The sequence below is a fragment of the Thalassophryne amazonica genome, chromosome 1 (assembly GCF_902500255.1).
Source record: "Thalassophryne amazonica chromosome 1, fThaAma1.1, whole genome shotgun sequence".
Lineage (NCBI taxonomy): Eukaryota > Metazoa > Chordata > Actinopteri > Batrachoidiformes > Batrachoididae > Thalassophryne > Thalassophryne amazonica.
This window is the reverse complement of record NC_047103.1, coordinates 133,641,772-133,659,858: the sequence shown is the minus strand read 5'-3', so window position 1 is coordinate 133,659,858 and position 18,087 is coordinate 133,641,772. Positions and strand designations below refer to the sequence as shown.

The window sequence follows — 18,087 nt, the reverse complement described above, 5'->3', positions numbered from 1 at the left end:
TTTGCATAAAATACATCTATCAACTCTTTCAGAAGACCATAACAGGTCAGTTTAACATAAAAAAGGTAAATATTCCTCACAGACATATGTTCTTTAGGGTTTTAGTGGAGAAAATTTAAGATAAAGCAAAATAAAACAAATGAAACCAACGAAGCAGCAACTCGAAGCACTCGGTTAAAGATTCAAAGCAAAGCTCAGTTGATTTTATGGAAGAAACAAAACATTTGCGGTAAAACAGTTATTTAGCAACTAATCGATGACTAAATTAGTTAACTATTTTAATAATCAATTAACTCGATTAGTTGTTTCAGCTCTACTCCGGATGCTCAATACTTGGCCCAGCTTCAGCAACAAAGTGCTTGGAATAGATGTATTTGTTCTTCTTGACATGTTTGTGGGAGAAATTTGGTCAACCACAAGCACAACTCGAGTCCACCGCTTGGACTTCTCAGTGGTTTCAAAGACTGGATAAAGTTTACTCCTTCCATGTAATCCTTTGCAGGTATCTTGAATCGCTCTGCATCAGACACAGGCCATAACTATGGTGCTTTGTTGCCACTGTTTTTAGTTTGAAGGGGTATTCTGCGGAAAATAAAGCGTTTGGAAAATTCCATGAAAAAATTGCAGTGTATTCTTGCTTCCACCCTGCCCCTTTAAATCGCTGGTTGGAACACTGTATAGCTCAGCAGAACAGGAAAAAAGTGTTCCTAAGGATCCGCAAAAGAGATCCAGTACCACTGTTGTCTTAGGTCACTGGTTTGCATCCATGTCTCACAGCCAAACAAGAAGACAAGAAGCACCAGAACCAAGAAAACTTGGACCTTCATTCTACTGCAAAGATGCCTGAATCACCAAACATCTCGGAACACCAGCCTTGTGAGATTCTGAGGACTCAGAGACATGAACGTCCAAAAAATAACTGTTCAACTGATTAAGACATTTTAAATTGATTTTAAACCAGTAATTACCAGGTTTAACCCCATAACAACGAGACACTGGTTTAAATTACATCTTGACATGACAAACTGCTTTCATTAACTAGTTCTTGCAACCCAACTGCATTTTTACCTGGTCAGAGCAAGTTATGTGAAGACAGAGTTCTGTGTTTGCGTGTGCATGTCTACCTTGTCTTTCTTGTCCTGGCGGGCGTACGGGAAGCAGGGGATTACTGCAGTGACCCGGGATGAGGAGGCAATCTTGCAGGCATTGATCATGATTAGTAACTCCATTAGGTTGTCATTAATTTCACCACAGCCACTTTGTATGATGTAAACATCCTCTCCGCGCACACTTTCCCCAATTTCCACACTGTTCAAACAAGGAAGAAGGCAAAAAAAAAAAAAAAAACGCAGACCTGTTAACCACAACGTTAGACCCAACACAGAAATTTTCAGGTGGATGTGAACTTTGAAAAGCTCTGTTTGATATAAACTGCAGTCAGGGCTGTTTCAAGGCATTTGGGGGCCTCAAGCAAAATAGACTTGGAGGGCCCCCTACGCCTCACCACCCCGCCCTGTCTGCCCAAAGCCTAGACACAATGTTTAAGGTCAAACTTTATATCAATAAAATATTTCTTTGGCATTGCAAGTGAACATTTTCAAAAGCCACACCACCATCCCATAATAACCAACACACAGAGTGCAAATTGTATTGTAACTACAAAATCCGAAATACTTCCAAAAATGTGCATAGGAATGAAATCAAACATACTTGTGTTATGCTCAAAGGAGTCCAGCAGAGGGCGACGATGTGAGACAAAGAAAGTTGAGTGTGGTTCAGTTGATTACTTTTTGGGATACTCAATTCACGAGTAGAGATTATTCATTTATGAAGATACAACATTGTTAATATAACACAGCCAGGCAGGTAGCTAACATAAACATTATATTTTGCTGACACGTAGGCCTAATTTATCCTATGTAAATTATCACTCACTAATGTCCTGTTTTTTTTGTTTTTTTTTTCTTACTCTTCCTTTCTCTTCTGGCTTCCTAACAGATAACGCTGCTTGATGATGTGCTCACCTCGCCCGTCGGTTGAGCTACGTCATGTGGCTGGCTACTGTGGGAGGGGCCCCCTTGAGGAGGGATTCTGATAACATTGTCACTGCACTTTCCTGCATTGACTGTCACAGAATCTAAAGCGGTGCACACAGTTTGTCATTGCATAAAATTCATAACTAATCACTGTATGGGGCCCCAGGCCAGGTCGGGCCCGAGGCAACTGATTGGTTCGCTTGCCTTGTTGCAACATGCCAACATACAGTGTCAAAGCCTTCAGATTCAGAGTTGCATTAATCAATGGCACTGTGCTACAATGCACCAAGGGAGTTTAGGGTTTTGTGGTTCATTTTAGTTTAATAGTGTTGTTCGTGTTACTGATTTTTGTTTTTGAAGTTCAGTTGGTTTAGTCCAGTGGTGTCCAAACTATTCCAGAAAGGGCTGAGAGGGCACAGATGAACTCATCCCATCTGTGATGTTAATCAGTGAAATCACCTGCTGAAGTCAGTGGCTGCAAGGAAAACCTGCACCCTCTCTGCCCTTTCTGGAATAGTTTTGACACCACTGGTTTAGTCAGTTCAGATGTGTTATGCTGCTCTTACCATGAGTGCATTAGGTGTCATGTTGGTACCATGAGTGAAATGTATTGTGGTTTTATGTCTTCCATCACCATATGTTTTTTCTCGAATTAAAAGCACCTGCTCACAGCAGCTGCCTGTGCATGCATGCAACTTCAGTCACCGACAAACTGAACAGCTTATGTTTGCCATTTGGTATGTTTATTTGTTTTGGATCAAGAATGAATGTTGAGGAAACAGAACAATGATAAGACAAATATTTTTGGAGAAGTTATGGATATTAACTATCAACACTGAACAATGGATGTTGCTAACTACTTTCTGGACTCAGACACCATTCCAGCAGGGTTCGGTAAGTTATCTTTATATTAAGTGTGAGTGTGGTGAGTGATTTTATTTAGTAAGTTCAATGCAAGTACATAATATAATTGTAAATACGTTAAAAATACATGAATGGCACAAGAAAGGGAACACTTATTTCAATTACAGTCCATTTAAAAATTAAATGACAAAATAGAGGTAAAAATAAAAACAATAGTGTGTATATGATATCAAGAACCTAAACAATTTATGAATACATTAAGACAGTAATTTAACGTTAAAAAGTTACATAATTAACAGGAAATAAAAGGGCTGAGTTCCTCTTCATATGTCATTCCAACTCATTATACAAGCTTTCCTTAATTTATTGCCACCCTTGAAAAATGTCAGCTACATATTTTATAAACACTACCCAATCTAAAGCCTGTGGATCCCCACAGGCAACAGACTAGTAAAACCTTAAAACCTCAGACCTTACACAGATGGAAAGTCAGTGGAGGGAGGCAAATAAATGCATAAATTTAAAAAGTAATACAACCCCTGGCAAAAATTATGGAATCACCGGCCTCGGAGGATGTTCATTCAGTTGTTTAATTTTGTAGAAAAAAAAGCAGATCACAGACATGACACAAAACTAAAGTCATTTCAAATGGCAACTTTCTGGCTTTAAGAAACACTATAAGAAATCAGGAAAAAAAATTGTGGCAGTCAGTAACGGTTACTTTTTAGACCAAGCAGAGGGGAAAAAATATGGAATCACTCAATTCTGAGGAAAAAATTATGGAATCATGAAAAACAAAAGAACGCTGCAACACATCACTAGTATTTTGTTGCACCACCTCTGGCTTTTATAACAGCTTGCAGTCTCTGAGGCATGGACTTAATGAGTGACAAACAGTACTCTTCATCAATCTGGCTCCAACTTTCTCTGATTGCTGTTGCCAGATCAGCTTTGCAGGTTGGAGCCTTGTCATGGACCATTTTCTTCAACTTCCACCAAAGATTTTCAATTGGATTAAGATTCGGACTACTTGCAGGCCATGACATTGACCCTATGTGTCTTTTTGCAAGGAATGTTTTCACAGTTTTTGCTCTATGGCAAGATGCATTATCATCTTGAAAAATGATTTCATCATCCCCAAACATCCTTTCAATTGATGGGATAAGAAAAGTGTCCAAAATATCAACGTAAACTTGTGCATTTATTGATGATGTAATGACAGCCATCTCCCCAGTGCCTTTACCTGACATGCAGCCCCATATCATCAATGACTGTGGAAATTTACATGTTCTCTTCAGGCAGTCATCTTTATAAATCTCATTGGAATGGCACCAAACAAAAGTTCCAGCATCATCACCTTGCCCAATGCAGATTCGAGATTCATCACTAAATATGACTTTCATCCAGTCATCCACAGTCCACGACTGCTTTTCCTTAGCCCATTGTAACCTTGTTTTTTCTGTTTAGGTGTTAATGATGGCTTTTGTTTAGCTTTTCTGTATGTAAATCCCATTTCCTTTCGGCGGTTTCTTACAGTTCGGTCACAGACGTTGACTCCAGTTTCCTCCCATTTGTTCCTAATTTGTTTTGTTGTGCATTTTTGATTTTTGAGACATAGTGCTTTAAGTTTTCTGTCTTGATGCTTTGATGTCTTCCTTGGTCTACCAGTATGTTTGCCTTTAACAACCTGCCCATGTTGTTTGTATTTGGTCCAGAGTTTAGACACAGCTGACTATGAACAACCAGCATCTTTTGCAACATTGCGTGATGATTTACCCTCTTTTAAGAGTTTGATAATCCTCTCCTTTGTTTCAATTGACATCTCTCGTGTTGGAGCCATGATTCATGTCAGTCCACTTGGTGCAACAGCTCTCCAAGGTGTGATCACTCCTTTTTAGATGCAGACTAACGAGCAGATCTGATTTGATGCAGGTGTTAGTTTTGGGGATGAAAAGTTACAGGGTGATTCCATAATTTATTCCTCAGAATTGAGTGAGTCCATATTTTTTTCCCTCTGCTTGGTCTAAAAAAGTAACCGTTACTGACTGCCACAATTTTTTTTTCTTGATTTGTTATAGTGTTTCTTAAAGCCAGAAAGTTGCCATTTGAAATGACTTTAGTTTTGTGTCATGTCTGTGATTTGTCTTTTTTCTACAAAATTAAACAACTGAATGAACATCCTCCGAGGCCGGTGATTCTATAATTCTTGTCAGGGGTTGTATGATCAAGCTTTCTTATTTTAGTCAGAACTCTTGCAGCAACAATTTAAACTGTTTGAAGACCTGCTGTTTGTCTGTGGTTAGCCAGAAAGGATCTAATCGTCATATGCATGATCAAAATTTGGAGCAGGTACTTGTTTTATCCAATAGAAGGGATCACTGTTGTTCTTTACTTCCGCCTTTCCTGCGCATGCGCACACAGACGGTAGGCAGAAAACTCCAGACTCCAAGCAGATGCGGTGAGAAAACACATGGGAAGATGACTTCAGACTACGTGTCAACTGTTGATCCGAAGATCGAAAGCGATACTGTGGGAAATTAAATGGAGATGACCACCATTAAGGAGTTCAAGTTTTTGGAGGCGTACAATTATTTTATCAGTTGTCATGTGAGGGATCGCTGTTATCAGGCTGCTGCTGCAGACGTTGATGTCTGTCTGTGATCTTTCTGCTGCCTGGTCCCACCTCTGTGAGCTGAGTGCAGCAACAGGATGTGCTTTAAGTTGAGGAACTTATTAAACGCAGTCCAAAAATGACAATCCCGTAAAGTCCGGCCGGTGTGCACATCGTGCATCAGTTTGTAGTTCACCTGTGTTAGAGTCATTAAATGCAGCAATTCTGTGTGTGCATCCATGGTTGAAAAAATGAAGGGGGGAAAAAAAAAATCTTCCAAAGGTTTCTCTGTGACCAAAAAAAAGCCACCACAATGAGACAGACGGCTGCTTTAATTATGTACACCCACACGTTGATTATATTCACCAGTGTGGATCAGATGACTTCTAAAAAATAAAATTAAAAAAAAATGCAAGATCCACAAACACTAAATCAGCCCATCTATAATAATTTGAGAGTGAGTGAGTACACACACACACACACACACATATATACTGTGTGTGTGTGTGTGTGTATATATATATATATATATATATAGGGTGTCCCAAAAAAATATACATTTAAAACACTTAAATGCTACAAACTTAATCACTTATGTTTCTTTTTTACTTGCAGAGACCCTGAAGTTTATGTTGATGCCAAGCAAGACTCAGGAAAATGCCAAGATTAACCATACTACAGCGAACAAAAATTGAGTTTTGGCACCAGATCAAGAGTGTCAAACAGGTGCAGTGACTTTTTGCTAGACTGAAAAAATGCAGGGCCAATATTGACATTGCTATTAAAAACTTCAACCTTTCAGCTTTCTACCCAGCCATAAATTTATTTCCTAGACATATGCTTTGACCATTTTCTGTCCATTTCTTTGCAAAATCGCTTCCTGCGCATGTTTTGTGTGTGATTTCAAAACAATGAACCGAAAATCAGATCGTTGTTAGTTTGCAGCCCTAATAACTTCAGTCACAGCTTATCACCTAAATGTGGAGCTGCACAGAGGAAACCAAAGGAAAAAAGAAAAAAAATACAGAAGAGGTTTGTTTGTAATGTGATGAGTTGGAACACAGGGTGCGCTCACGTGATTCCATCTCCCACCTGTACTGGACACAATTCTGAGCCAAACCACATCCGATCCTTGAGACTAAATGCTTGCAAAGTGAAAAAAATTTAAGTGGATTGTCATCCATCTGGACGTGATGTGTTTTTTTTATGCATGGCGCTGTTCTGTCACCGTGTGATGGATCACCAAGTGCGCACAGTCAGTGGCTGCAGAAAAGTCTTCTGCCTACTGGTGTGGGCCCCGTCCAGCGTGTGACGTCAGTGCGATTCCTTTTATCAGCATGTGTGGTTGAAATGAGCTTTAAGATCTTCAGGAATCATGTCAAAAGTTTCGGCTGACCCACAATCAGGATTGTTGCATTACATTTTTTTTTGTTATTGGTCTACATTCTTGTGAAAATTACAAACAGAACAATCCAGGAGTATTTTTTAGCCAGGAAACTCATGAATGACATGTAACTTCAACAATTTCAAAAGATATTTATAAACTTCTTGTAGATGAGAAATGAATATGCAAGACTTAAGATCTATTCTTGTTCTTTATACAGGACCACTTGATATATACACTGATTTCAACATCACATTCTGATATAGCTTTGTTGTTATGCGTCATTATGGTATGGCTACAGTTGGTATGACTTCTGTGTTATTTTCCAGTTTACAGAATCGGAATCGGTCGATGCTGCTTCGAATTATGACTCAATATACAGTGAGGAAAATAAGTATTTTAACACCCTGCGATTTTGCAAGTTCTCCCACTTAGAAATCATGGAGGGGTCATACAATGTATGATTTTTTTAATAATTTATTTGCATGTTACTGCGGCAAATAAGTATTTCAACACCTGCCAATCAGCAAAAATTCCAGCCCTCAAAGACCTATTTGCCCGCCTCTAAACAGTCCACCTCCACTCCACTTATTATTCCAAATTAGAAGCACCTATTTGAGGTCGTTAGCTGCATAAAGACACCTGTCCACCCCACACAATCAGTAAGACTCCAACTACTAACATGGCTAAGACCAAAGAGCTGTCCAAAGACACCAGAGACAACATTGTAGACCTTCAAAAGGCTGGATAGGGCTATGGGGCAATTGCCAAGCAGCTTGGTGAAAAAAGATCAACTGTTGGAGCAATTATTAGAAAATGGAAGAAGCTAAACATGACTGTCAGTCTCCCTTGGACTGGGGCTCCATGCAAGATCCCACCTCGTGGTGTATCAATGATCCTAAGAAAGGTGAGGAATCAGTCCAGAACTGCACGAGAGGAGCTGGTCAATGACCTGAAGAGAGCTGGCACCACTTTTCCCAAGGTTACTGTGGGTAATACACTAAGGCCGGGTTCACACGGCAGGATAATTAGGCCGATATCGGACCCGATCTTCCCCTTCCGACAATCTTAAGGACGCCCCAACAATCGTGATGATGCTAAAGATAATCTTATCAGATATTCCTGCCGTGTGTGGTGTGTTAAAAGCGCTCTGATCTGCTCGGAAGGACGTCAGGAGCGCTCCAATCGCAAATTGGGGATATTCAACATGTTGGATTTTTTTGGCCCGATATCGCAGCGTGTTGTGTCCTTCGACCACAAACGAGCACGCAGCCTGCTGAATGTGACATGCAGCCAATCAGAAAGCGAGGTGACGGATGTATGGAGCCTAAAATAAAATCAAAACAGCTGTTCTGACTTACCAGAAAGTCCGGTGGTCGCGCTCTCTCCACTCCTTTATAGAGCACCTTTTCTTTTTCTTGTTGTATCGTTTTTTCCTTTTGTTTTGAATAGTCCATAAAGTACCTCCGTTTGTTTACTCTGAAGTCACGTTTAATCTCGAGAGATTTTGCGAGATTTCCTGTCTGAACTGGTGTGTGAAATCTGTTCATGTGTGGTGTTGTTGTCCTTACCGTGTGGCTGCACACCACACACTGTACGACCAAACCTGTTAGAGCCATGATTTTTTATCTTCACGTGTGTGGTCTCTCAGGTTTTGGAAACCTACAGATAATTTTAAAATCCCGTCGTATGAACCAGGCTTAAGACGTCATGGGTTAAAATCATGCATGGCACGGAAGGTTCCCCTGCGTAAATCAGCACACGTCCAGGCCCGTCTTAAGTTTGCCCATGACCATTTGGATGATCAAGAGGAGTCATGGGAGAAAGTTATGTGGTCAGATGAGAACAAAATAGAACTTTTTGGTCTTAATTCCACTCGCCATGTTTGGAGGAAGAAGAATGCTGAGTACCATCCCAAAAACACCGTCCCAACTGTGAAGCTTGGGGGTGGAAGCATCATGCTTTGGGGGTGGTTTTCTGCACATGGGACAGGATGACTGCACTGTATTAAGGAGAGGATGACCGGGGACATGTATTGCGAGATTTTGGGGAACAACCTCCTTCCCTCAGTTAGAGCACTGAAGATGGGTCGTGGATGGGTCTTCCAACATGACAATGACCCGAAGCACACAGCCAGGATAACCAAGGAGTGGCTCCATAAGAAGCATATCAAGGTTCTGGAGTGGCCTAGCCAGTCTCCAGACCTAAACCCAATAGAAAATCTTTGGAGGGAGCTCAAACTCCGTGTTTCTTAGCGACAGCCCAGTAACCTGGTTGATCTAGAGAAGATCTGTGTGGAGGAATGGGCCAAAATCCCTGCTGCAGTGTGTGCAAACCTGTTGAAAAACTACAGGAAACGTCTGACCTCTGTAAATGCAAACAAAGGCTACTGTACCAAATATTACCATTGATTTTCACAGGTGTTCAAATACTTATTTGCAGCAGTAACATACAAATAAATTATATATAAAAAAAAAAAATCATACATTGTGATTTCCGGATTTTTTTTTTTTTTTAGATTATGTCTCTCACAGTGGACATGCACCTAAGATGAAAATTTCAGACCCCTCCATGATTTCTAAGTGGGAGAACTTGCAAAATCGCAGGGTGTTCAAATACTTATTTTCCTCACTGTACAACCCCAATTCCAATGAAGTTGGGACGTTGTGTGAAATGTAAACAAAAACAGAATACAATAATCTGCAAATCCTCTTCAACCTATATTCGATTGAATACACCACAAAGACAAGATATTTAATGTTCAAACTGATAAACTTTATTGTTTTGTGCAAATATTTGCTCATTTTGAAATGGATGCCTGCAATACATTTCAAAACAGATGGGACAGTGGTATGTTTACCACTGTGTTACATCACCCTTCCTTCTAACAACACTCAATAAGCATTTGGGAACTGTGGACGCTAATTGTGAGTGTTGTTATTGGGTATTAAAGGAGCATCCCCAAAATGCTCAGCCGTTCACAAGCAAAGATGGGGCGAGGATCACCACTTTGTGAACAACTGCATGAAACAATAGTCCAACAGTTTAAGAACAATGTTTCTCAACGTTCGATTGCAAGAAATGTAGGGTTTCCATCATCTACAGTCACAATATAATCAGAAGATTGTTGCTTCGAAACATGAAAAAAATGTGGAAACAGTCTAAATAGAAAATTTGAGCTGTTGAAAAAAAAGGGACATTTCCAAATAAATGTCAAATATGGCAGGCCTAACTGTCAAAGTAGTGTCCCTAACATTATTTATAACAGGCTTTAAAATAATGCCAATATGGCTCACAATATGCTAAACTGTTGTGAAAGTGTAACACAAAAGTCAATTTTTCAAGTTACATGTTTTTATTGCAAGCTAGTTTGAAATTGTAGTACACATATATTTCTTTCATAAACCACAAAGCTCAAGATAACTCATTAACTATTAAGTTTAAAAATTTCACTTTTCCATTATGGAAAAGTGAAATTAATAAGAGTATGGACCCTTGCGGATGTTATTTTTGACGGACAATTCTCAGGTTGTTTTCAACTTGTTATAATTTCTTAATACGCTATTTTTTTATACAAATTGATGATGTATATCGTAGTGATGGCAATTTCGAGGCCTCATGAACCAATGAGCCACTTCAACACAACTGGCTGAAAATCGACACACTGCTTCGAGGCGTTTGATAGTTTGAAGGGTGACATCTGCTGGATTGTTTTGAGAATTACCCTGAGCGAGTGCTGTGACAAATGTTTGCAGTAATTCATGACTGATGTGGTTTGTCCTTGAAAAATACTAATAAAAAATGTCATCTTCATTATTGTGTCTTTCTTAATGTAATAAATAGTCCTTACAGATGTACACATACTAGTTATGAAAACCTTTATTGTAGACTATATGTAGATTCATCAGTCCTCAATATTTGGATGGAATGTGACGGGAAAAGTGAGAAAGATGTGCTTCTGCAACTTGTGCTTATGATACTGTAATTTGTAAATTAGTATAGAGGGGATAGGAGACGGTGATTGTGCAACTATCAACAATTTTTATTCAAAAAAAGAATAATTTCAACAGTGCTGGGCTTTAATCGGCTCCTCTTCTGCCTCACCACCTCTCCAGCTTTGGAGAAGACCCGCTCGCCAAAATCACAGCTCTTCAGTCACTCAGCTCAGTCTCTGATCTACCTATGAATATATAGTCTAACCTATAACTTGTGTTGATGTACTGTGTGGATAAATGTTGTATATGAATGGATGCCTGTTGTGTGTGGTTAGGTCCTATGTGTATGTAACGAACTATACTAAATGAACTCTAAACTAGACCTAAATATAAACTAATGCTGTCCCTGTCACATAGTAATTGGCAATAACACTGTCACTAGCAGTCTCCTCCTCTCACAAACCCACAGTTTGTGTCGCGATTCAGGTCTCATTTAAATACTTGGCGGGTCGTATTGACACGCCCAGATTATTCGACTTTCCCGCGAAGCTCGACACGTGGTGTGACGTAACGAGGCCTCGCTCGCAGTGGTCACGTAATGGGGGCGTGCTCGAAACGCTGCTCACCGACACTTCTGGTTCACAAAGCTCGATGCTGTGTCGAGCAGACCGACTCGAGCTTAACATCACTAGTATATCGGAGAATACATATTTCAAAGTAGAATGCCCATCTAAGTGTAAATGTTAGCTATAGTTTATGCGACTTTTAACCATCTATATCTCCCACTTGGTTTTGACAGACGGCGTAACATCCGCAAGGGTCATTTTTAATTTAATTTTTGTTGTACTTAAAATTGACTCAAGGGCCTTTCATTTACTTTTAATTTTTCATTTCATGGGTTTTCTATTGACTAACGCACAATTCAATTGCCTTGAGGTTGGTTTGAAAAAAATATGACCTGGTTGAAAAAGTGAGGTCCAATTGTGTTATAATATGTGATGAAAAAAAGTGGATTTTCCAAACTTCTTTTCAATTTTTCTTTATGTTATGAGCAACGAAATACACTCAAATTATACATACTATATATACATTAGTTACATTAGTGTTAACAATAACAAACATTTCTATTCAACAATCCATATTTAATAAACACATTCATGAAGTACCTCAGGTGTAATATAACGGTTTAGCATATTGTGAGCTATCTAGGAATTTCAATGATTGCTTCACAAAATTTTCAGATATGATTCACCAAATGGTTACCTTTGACAAATACACAAGTGAAACACCTGGAAAATATGTTCAAAATTTTCATGCATCTGGTCCCTGAATTGGAACCCTGATTGTGGCTCAGCTCTTTGCAGAACAAATGTCACTTCAGCTGTCAACAAAACATTTTGACATGGCCAAAACTGGATGAGTAAGTCCATCCGTAATTTTGTAACGCAGTGTCATAGGTTCCACCAAATGATTCGGTGAGTAAAACAAGCAGTAAAGCTGAGATTACATTAGCCTTCTGTGTTTACATGAGGCTAGCGCGTCACGTGGACACCAACAGTTAGCTTCATGCTAATTGTGCCAGAACAACGAAAAAGTACCAAAAGGCTGCAGAGACCTTATTTTTTAAATGTACTCACCATGTTTCTTGGTTGCTGAATTTTTTGGTAATTACTTTTCCCAGGTCCAGTCCGAGGCGATCGGCCACTTTCTGGGACAGGTCGTGGTGAGAACTCCCGCTAAAAAGCACGATGTTCGGCATATCTGCGCGCGGAAAAAAGGTACCGGCCGCCTAAAAGTACGGAAGAAGGGTGAAAACGGTGAGAGATTACTCCTTTTCAGAGTGTTCAAAATGGAAGAACTGCCTTGTTAACAACGGAACTCTGGCATTGCAAATTGGAGCACAGCACTCAAGACTGAGAACAAGCGAGAGGAAGGGTCAGCTCAGCGTGCTTGCGTGGTGAAAGAAACGCCCCTCCCCCTTTTCCAACTCGAGGAAGTGACGTAAAAAGAATACCGTTGTTAACCACAACAGAAAAAAATGGCGCTGTTACACCTCAAAGATAAGAATATATTATATGAAATATTAATTAATGCCCGGCTAGCTCAGTCGGTAGAGCATGAGACTCTTAATCTCAGGGTCGTGGGTTCGAGCCCCACGTTGGGCGAAAAGTTTTTTTGTCTGTATTTTTGTGACTGAATATGTTTACTCACTTTAATGTGTGAGGGTTTTTCATTCATTTTACTGGTCCTGGTAACAACTGACAGAGTTTATTCTGTAACATTCAATGCATATACAGAATGAGAGTAAAAATGGAGGTTAGGAAGGCAAAAAAATGCGTTTAGATCATTTGTTAAACCTCCGCCAACAAAGTTAGAGGAGGTTATTTCACCCCTGTTTGTCTGTGAACAACCCAACGCCCACAACTTTTCATATATCATTATGAGATTTTTATTGAAGATTCATCAAGGTTAAAGCGGGAAGGCTCAGCTCAGCGTGTTTGTGCCACGCCCCCTTTTCCAGCTCCAAGAAGTGACGTAAAAAAATTACCGCTGTTGACCACAGGGAGAGCACGAGAGAGAATCTCAGCCTCACGGGTTCGAGCCCCGCGTTGAGTGAAAAAGTTTTTGATTTTTAATTTTTTCTTTTCTTTTCTTTTCTTTTCTTTCTTTTTTTTTTTTTTTTTGAGGAAAACCTTGAAGAACCGAGTGTGAGAAATGCGTATTTGTGTTACTGAATATGTTTACTCACTTTATTGTGTGAAAGAGTTTTTCATTCATATGACTGGTCCTGGTACGCCCACATCTTATAGATAAGAATATATTATATGAATCGATCAACATATACCTGGTTAGTTCAGTTGGTAGAGTATGAGACTCTTAATTTCAGGGTCGTGGGTTCGAGTCCCACGTGGGGCGAAATAACTTTTTCGTCTTTTAATTTTGGGGTGGATTTTTTTTTTTTTTTTTTTTTTTTTTTTTTTTTTTTTTTTGAGGAAGAAGAACCAACAGTGTGAACTGTGGATTTTTTGTGACTGAATATGTTTACTGACTTTAATGTGTGAAAGAGTTTTTCATTCATATTACTGGTCCTGGTCACAACTAACAGAGATTATTCTATAACGTCCAAAGCACATGCAGAATGAGAGTAAAAATGGAGGTTAGGAGGGCACAAAATGCATTTGGACTATTGGTTAAACCTCCACGAACAAAGTTAAAGGATGTTACCCTTTTGTTTGTGAATAACCTGGCACCCACAATTTTTCATATGTCATTATCACATTTTTACTGAAGATTCATTTTCAAGGTCAAAGCATCATTATATTTTTACTGAAGATTAAATTTCAAGGTCAGTGTCAGAAAAAAATCTTGGAAAACTCCCTATCTTTAACATTGAACTTTTTTTTTTTATTATAACAAAATTCTTTCATATTTGAGAACATTATGTAGGATGGCATCCTTTATCAATTGACAAAGTTTAATTTGGATCTGATCCAGATTACAGATTTTGTGGCCATTTAAAATGAACACTGAAAACCCCATTTAATGTATATTTTACATTATATCTTAATCAAACGTGCCCCAATCGCTCTCATATTTGAAGGTAAGGTGCAGATTGGCACTCACTGTCACCTGACACAGTTTAATCCACACCTGATCTGGACTGTGAATTTTGTGAACATTTGAATTTAATCTTGAAAAGGCCATTTAGTGTACATTTTGCATTATATCTCAGTCAAAAGTGCCTCAGTCACTTTCATTTTTCTGTTATGGATTTACCGACACCACCAAAACTGGATGGAGGTTCTGATCTTATGCATATATCTTCAAGTTATCAGATGGAAACCAAGTGTGCACAGCAGACATAACCAATGTTCTGTGAAAGGTATCTGAAAAAGAATTCAGAAACTGAAAAAGTTGAAAAAACAGCACCTAATAACACCAGGAGGATTCTTCTCCTCTCCACGTCCATGATCCTTCCTTTTCCCAAAATATTTCAGTAAGCTCATCTACAGGCATGTAAGAGTCAAACAATGAAAATTGCTTAAAATTGCAGGGGGTGAAGAGGGCCCTGGTTGGGGCGGTCTGGGGGCTTTGCGTGAGAGTTGACAACCCTGTTCGCTGTGCCCACAAAACCATGTTAGTGGTCTAAAAATTATCGGAACTAAACTTTATTGGAAGCTAACTGGTCCACTGATGGCGTTCAAAGTTATCTGAAAAGCTAATCTGCTAACAAAAACGTTAGCTTCGATAATTAGCGGATTAGCGGGACTGTGCCCACCACTGGGTCAAGGTCATGGAGTCTGGAGCAGGATCTGGCTTGGCTTCATGATCATTGAGAATCTGGCCTCATAGCATGGAAAACCACCAAGATTCCAGCAGTAAATCAGCTGAAAGCCTGGGTTTAAGTATATCAGCTATGACTGGCAAAGCAGGCTGGACACAAATGTAGGACAGACTCACAGCTCTGTAGTTTTAAGGCGTTTCCTTGTGATGTTAGCAGGAGTCGGTACACAGGTAGGCAGTCCAACATGAGCAACAGTCCAAAAAATATCAGGCTGAGGAGTAGTCGAGGTAAAGGACTCGTCTTGGCAGGTTTCAGATGGCTCACATGGAACGTGGGATGTATCTTCATGGATCTTGGAAGGCGGAGATGGACAGAAACAGGATTAATGATTTTAGTAATGGGGAACGGGCCAGTGAACCTGGGAGCCATCTTTTCGGGAATCCCGTGAAGTGACAGGTACCGTGTAGACAGTCAGACCTGTTTTCCCGGAGAGTAGAATGGCACCAAGGTCCTCCTGCAATCAGCCGCTTTCCTGTAGCTTTCAGAAGACTTCAACAAAGTTTTCTGTGGCCACACTCAGGTTCATTGACACCGCATAATGAGTTCAAAGGCAGATGGAACAGGTGATTGCAGCTCTGCAGGGGAAAACAGAGATGGTTGATGACCAAACACAACATGAAAAGGGGAGAAACCAGAAGCTGAAGTGGGGAGATTGTTATGGGCAAGTTCTATTCACGGTAGTTGTGAAGACAAGGAGGATGGAAACTGCGAAGCTAGGATCCGGAGTCCTTTCTCTAATTCCTGATTGAGGCATTCAGTTTGTCCATTGGATTGGGGATGATATCCTGAAGTAAGGCTGGATGTGACCCTGAGGAGACAGCAGAACTCCCTCCAGAACTGTGAGATGAATTGCGGACCCCCGTCAGACACGATATCCTGTGGCAGACCATGTAACCTGAAGACATGGGTAAGTAAAGCAACAGCGGCATCCTTAGCAGAAGGTAAATTAGGCAGGGGAGCAAAATGAACCATCTTAGACAATCTATCGACAACGGTCATAATTACAGAATTGCCCTTTGAGGCAGGCAATCCCGTTACAAAATCAACTGAGATGTGTGACCATGGCTGCACTGGAATAGGTAATGGTAACAGAACACCCGTAGGTGGACGTGTGGATGTTTTGTGCATCGCACAGACGGAACAAGCATTAACATATTCTGTAACATCAGCTAACATTTGTGGCCACTAAAATCTTTGTTTAAGCACAAACATGGTTCTCTGGATACCGGGATGACAGGAAAAATGACTATCATCACCCCAATGAATAACTTCACCCCTCAACTTAGCAGGAACAAATAATTTGCCCCTCAGGCGTTCCGGAGGATTAGGCGTATCACCCACAACCGACTTTATCTTAGATTCGATGTCCCAAGTTAGAGCTGACACAAAACAGGTTTCCAGAAGGATGGTTTCAGGGCTGGAAACAGCGTTTGTAGAGTACACTTGGCGGGACAGTGCATCGGGTTTCCCATTCTTCGACCTGGGACGATATGAGAGTACAAAGTTAAACCGGCTAAGGAATATCACCTGGCGCGCATTAAGCTGCTTAGCCGTGCGGAGATACGCTAGATTCTTATGATCAGTCCAGATGAGGATAGACATACCAGCTCAAATGCAGATTCTGACAAAGTAGCCCGCTGCTGATGAGCCGCTCATGTGCGTCGGGTGTGTGGCGGTGAAGAGCAGCAGGAGTTCCAGTTCCTTAGCTCTGCAGCGCGCCATGTGGGGGAAAATTAACAAACTACACACAAGGTTAAGAAACAAAAGGAAAGGAGAGACGCAGAAAAGGCAGACCATGACACCCTGGGCCTTGATGTATCCTTACCAAGCTAACTTTCTGATAATCTATGATACTGTCATGTGTGATTACAGAATTTTAGGATTTACACTGAGCCAATAAATGTAAGGGACAATGTTGGGGCTGATTATTGTGTTCCAATTAAATTTTGTTTGGCTGAAAACTTTGAAACATTTTTGAAGAAATCGGGAGTTGTGTCACCAGGTCAATGTGATGTTTGTTGTAGACAGATGTGCATTTTCATCAATGTGCTCCTATAGATTGATGTCAGAAATTATATTGTGAAATTAATCACAATCAGAAGGCTGTATTAATCCTGAAGGATTAACATGCAAAAAAATATATATAGACACAAACTGATTTATTTGGAAGGTAGAAGGTACAAGAATGTTATGATAATTTGGAGAATGTACTCAATAAATGGGAACTTTTAATAGAAACATGTAGAATGTAGAAAGTTTCTCACTTTACAAGTTGCATTATTTATTCTCTCACATTGGTGGTGATAAGCCACTACTGAAGCCACAGGTGCCCTGGGGCAAACTGACGGAAGCGTGGCTGCCATTCTGCGCCTACGGCCCCTCCAACCACCACCTATTCATACACACGCAAGGTGGGTTTAGTATCTTGCCCAAGGACACAACGGCAATATGCAGACTTTTAACTGGTTGGGAGGGAGCCAAATTCAAACTGCCAACACTTTGGTCATAAGACGGCTTGCTCTACCAATTGAGCAGTTGCCGCCCCAAATGAGCATATTTGCCATTTTCCGGGATGAATTTTGTGATATCTGTGAGTTTAGAATCTTTTTTTCAGAGTGTAACAGAGCTGGGACAAAGTCACCATCAAATCACTCTCAACTCATGAATCAGAAAGTCCCAAGTCAAGTCTCATGCCATAATGGCCAACAATTGTTTGCAAGCTTGACTAGGAACCTGCAGATGGATGGCTTGAGAATGACTTGACAGTGACTTCTTCCCACCTCTGGAGTGTAATCAACGAGCCGAGTAAACAGTCCCTGCTCATCCATATCCCTGTGATAATGTCCACGCAGAGCAAGTTCACTAACAGTGAGAAACTGAAAGACTTCACCCATGCTTTTAATGTGGTATCT

General features: G+C 40.2%; 1 protein-coding gene, 1 long non-coding RNA gene and 2 other non-coding genes across 4 annotated transcripts in view; 3 read left to right on the top strand and 1 right to left on the bottom strand.

Moving 5' to 3' along the window:
- Positions 1–12,767, bottom strand: part of LOC117514475 (ribose-phosphate pyrophosphokinase 2) — an 86,753-nt gene extending 73,986 nt beyond the window's left edge. Inside the window, exons 1-2 of the mRNA XM_034174958.1 lie at positions 12,468–12,767; positions 1,125–1,308 (exon numbers count right to left, since the gene is read on the bottom strand). Coding sequence (XP_034030849.1) covers positions 1,125–1,308; positions 12,468–12,589 — 306 coding nt within the window. The 5' untranslated portion in view covers positions 12,590–12,767. The remainder of the gene's footprint in view (positions 1–1,124; positions 1,309–12,467) is intronic.
- LOC117514484 lies at positions 11,328–17,583 on the top strand. The gene is made up of 3 exons (XR_004561890.1): positions 11,328–11,338; positions 16,577–16,583; positions 17,527–17,583. It is a non-coding gene; the product is annotated as an uncharacterized LOC117514484 (long non-coding RNA).
- On the top strand, positions 12,923–12,995 carry trnak-cuu. Its single transcript has one exon. It is a non-coding gene; the product is annotated as a tRNA-Lys (tRNA).
- trnak-cuu lies at positions 13,674–13,746 on the top strand. Its single transcript has one exon. It is a non-coding gene; the product is annotated as a tRNA-Lys (tRNA).
- Positions 17,584–18,087: the final 504 nt, after the last annotated feature.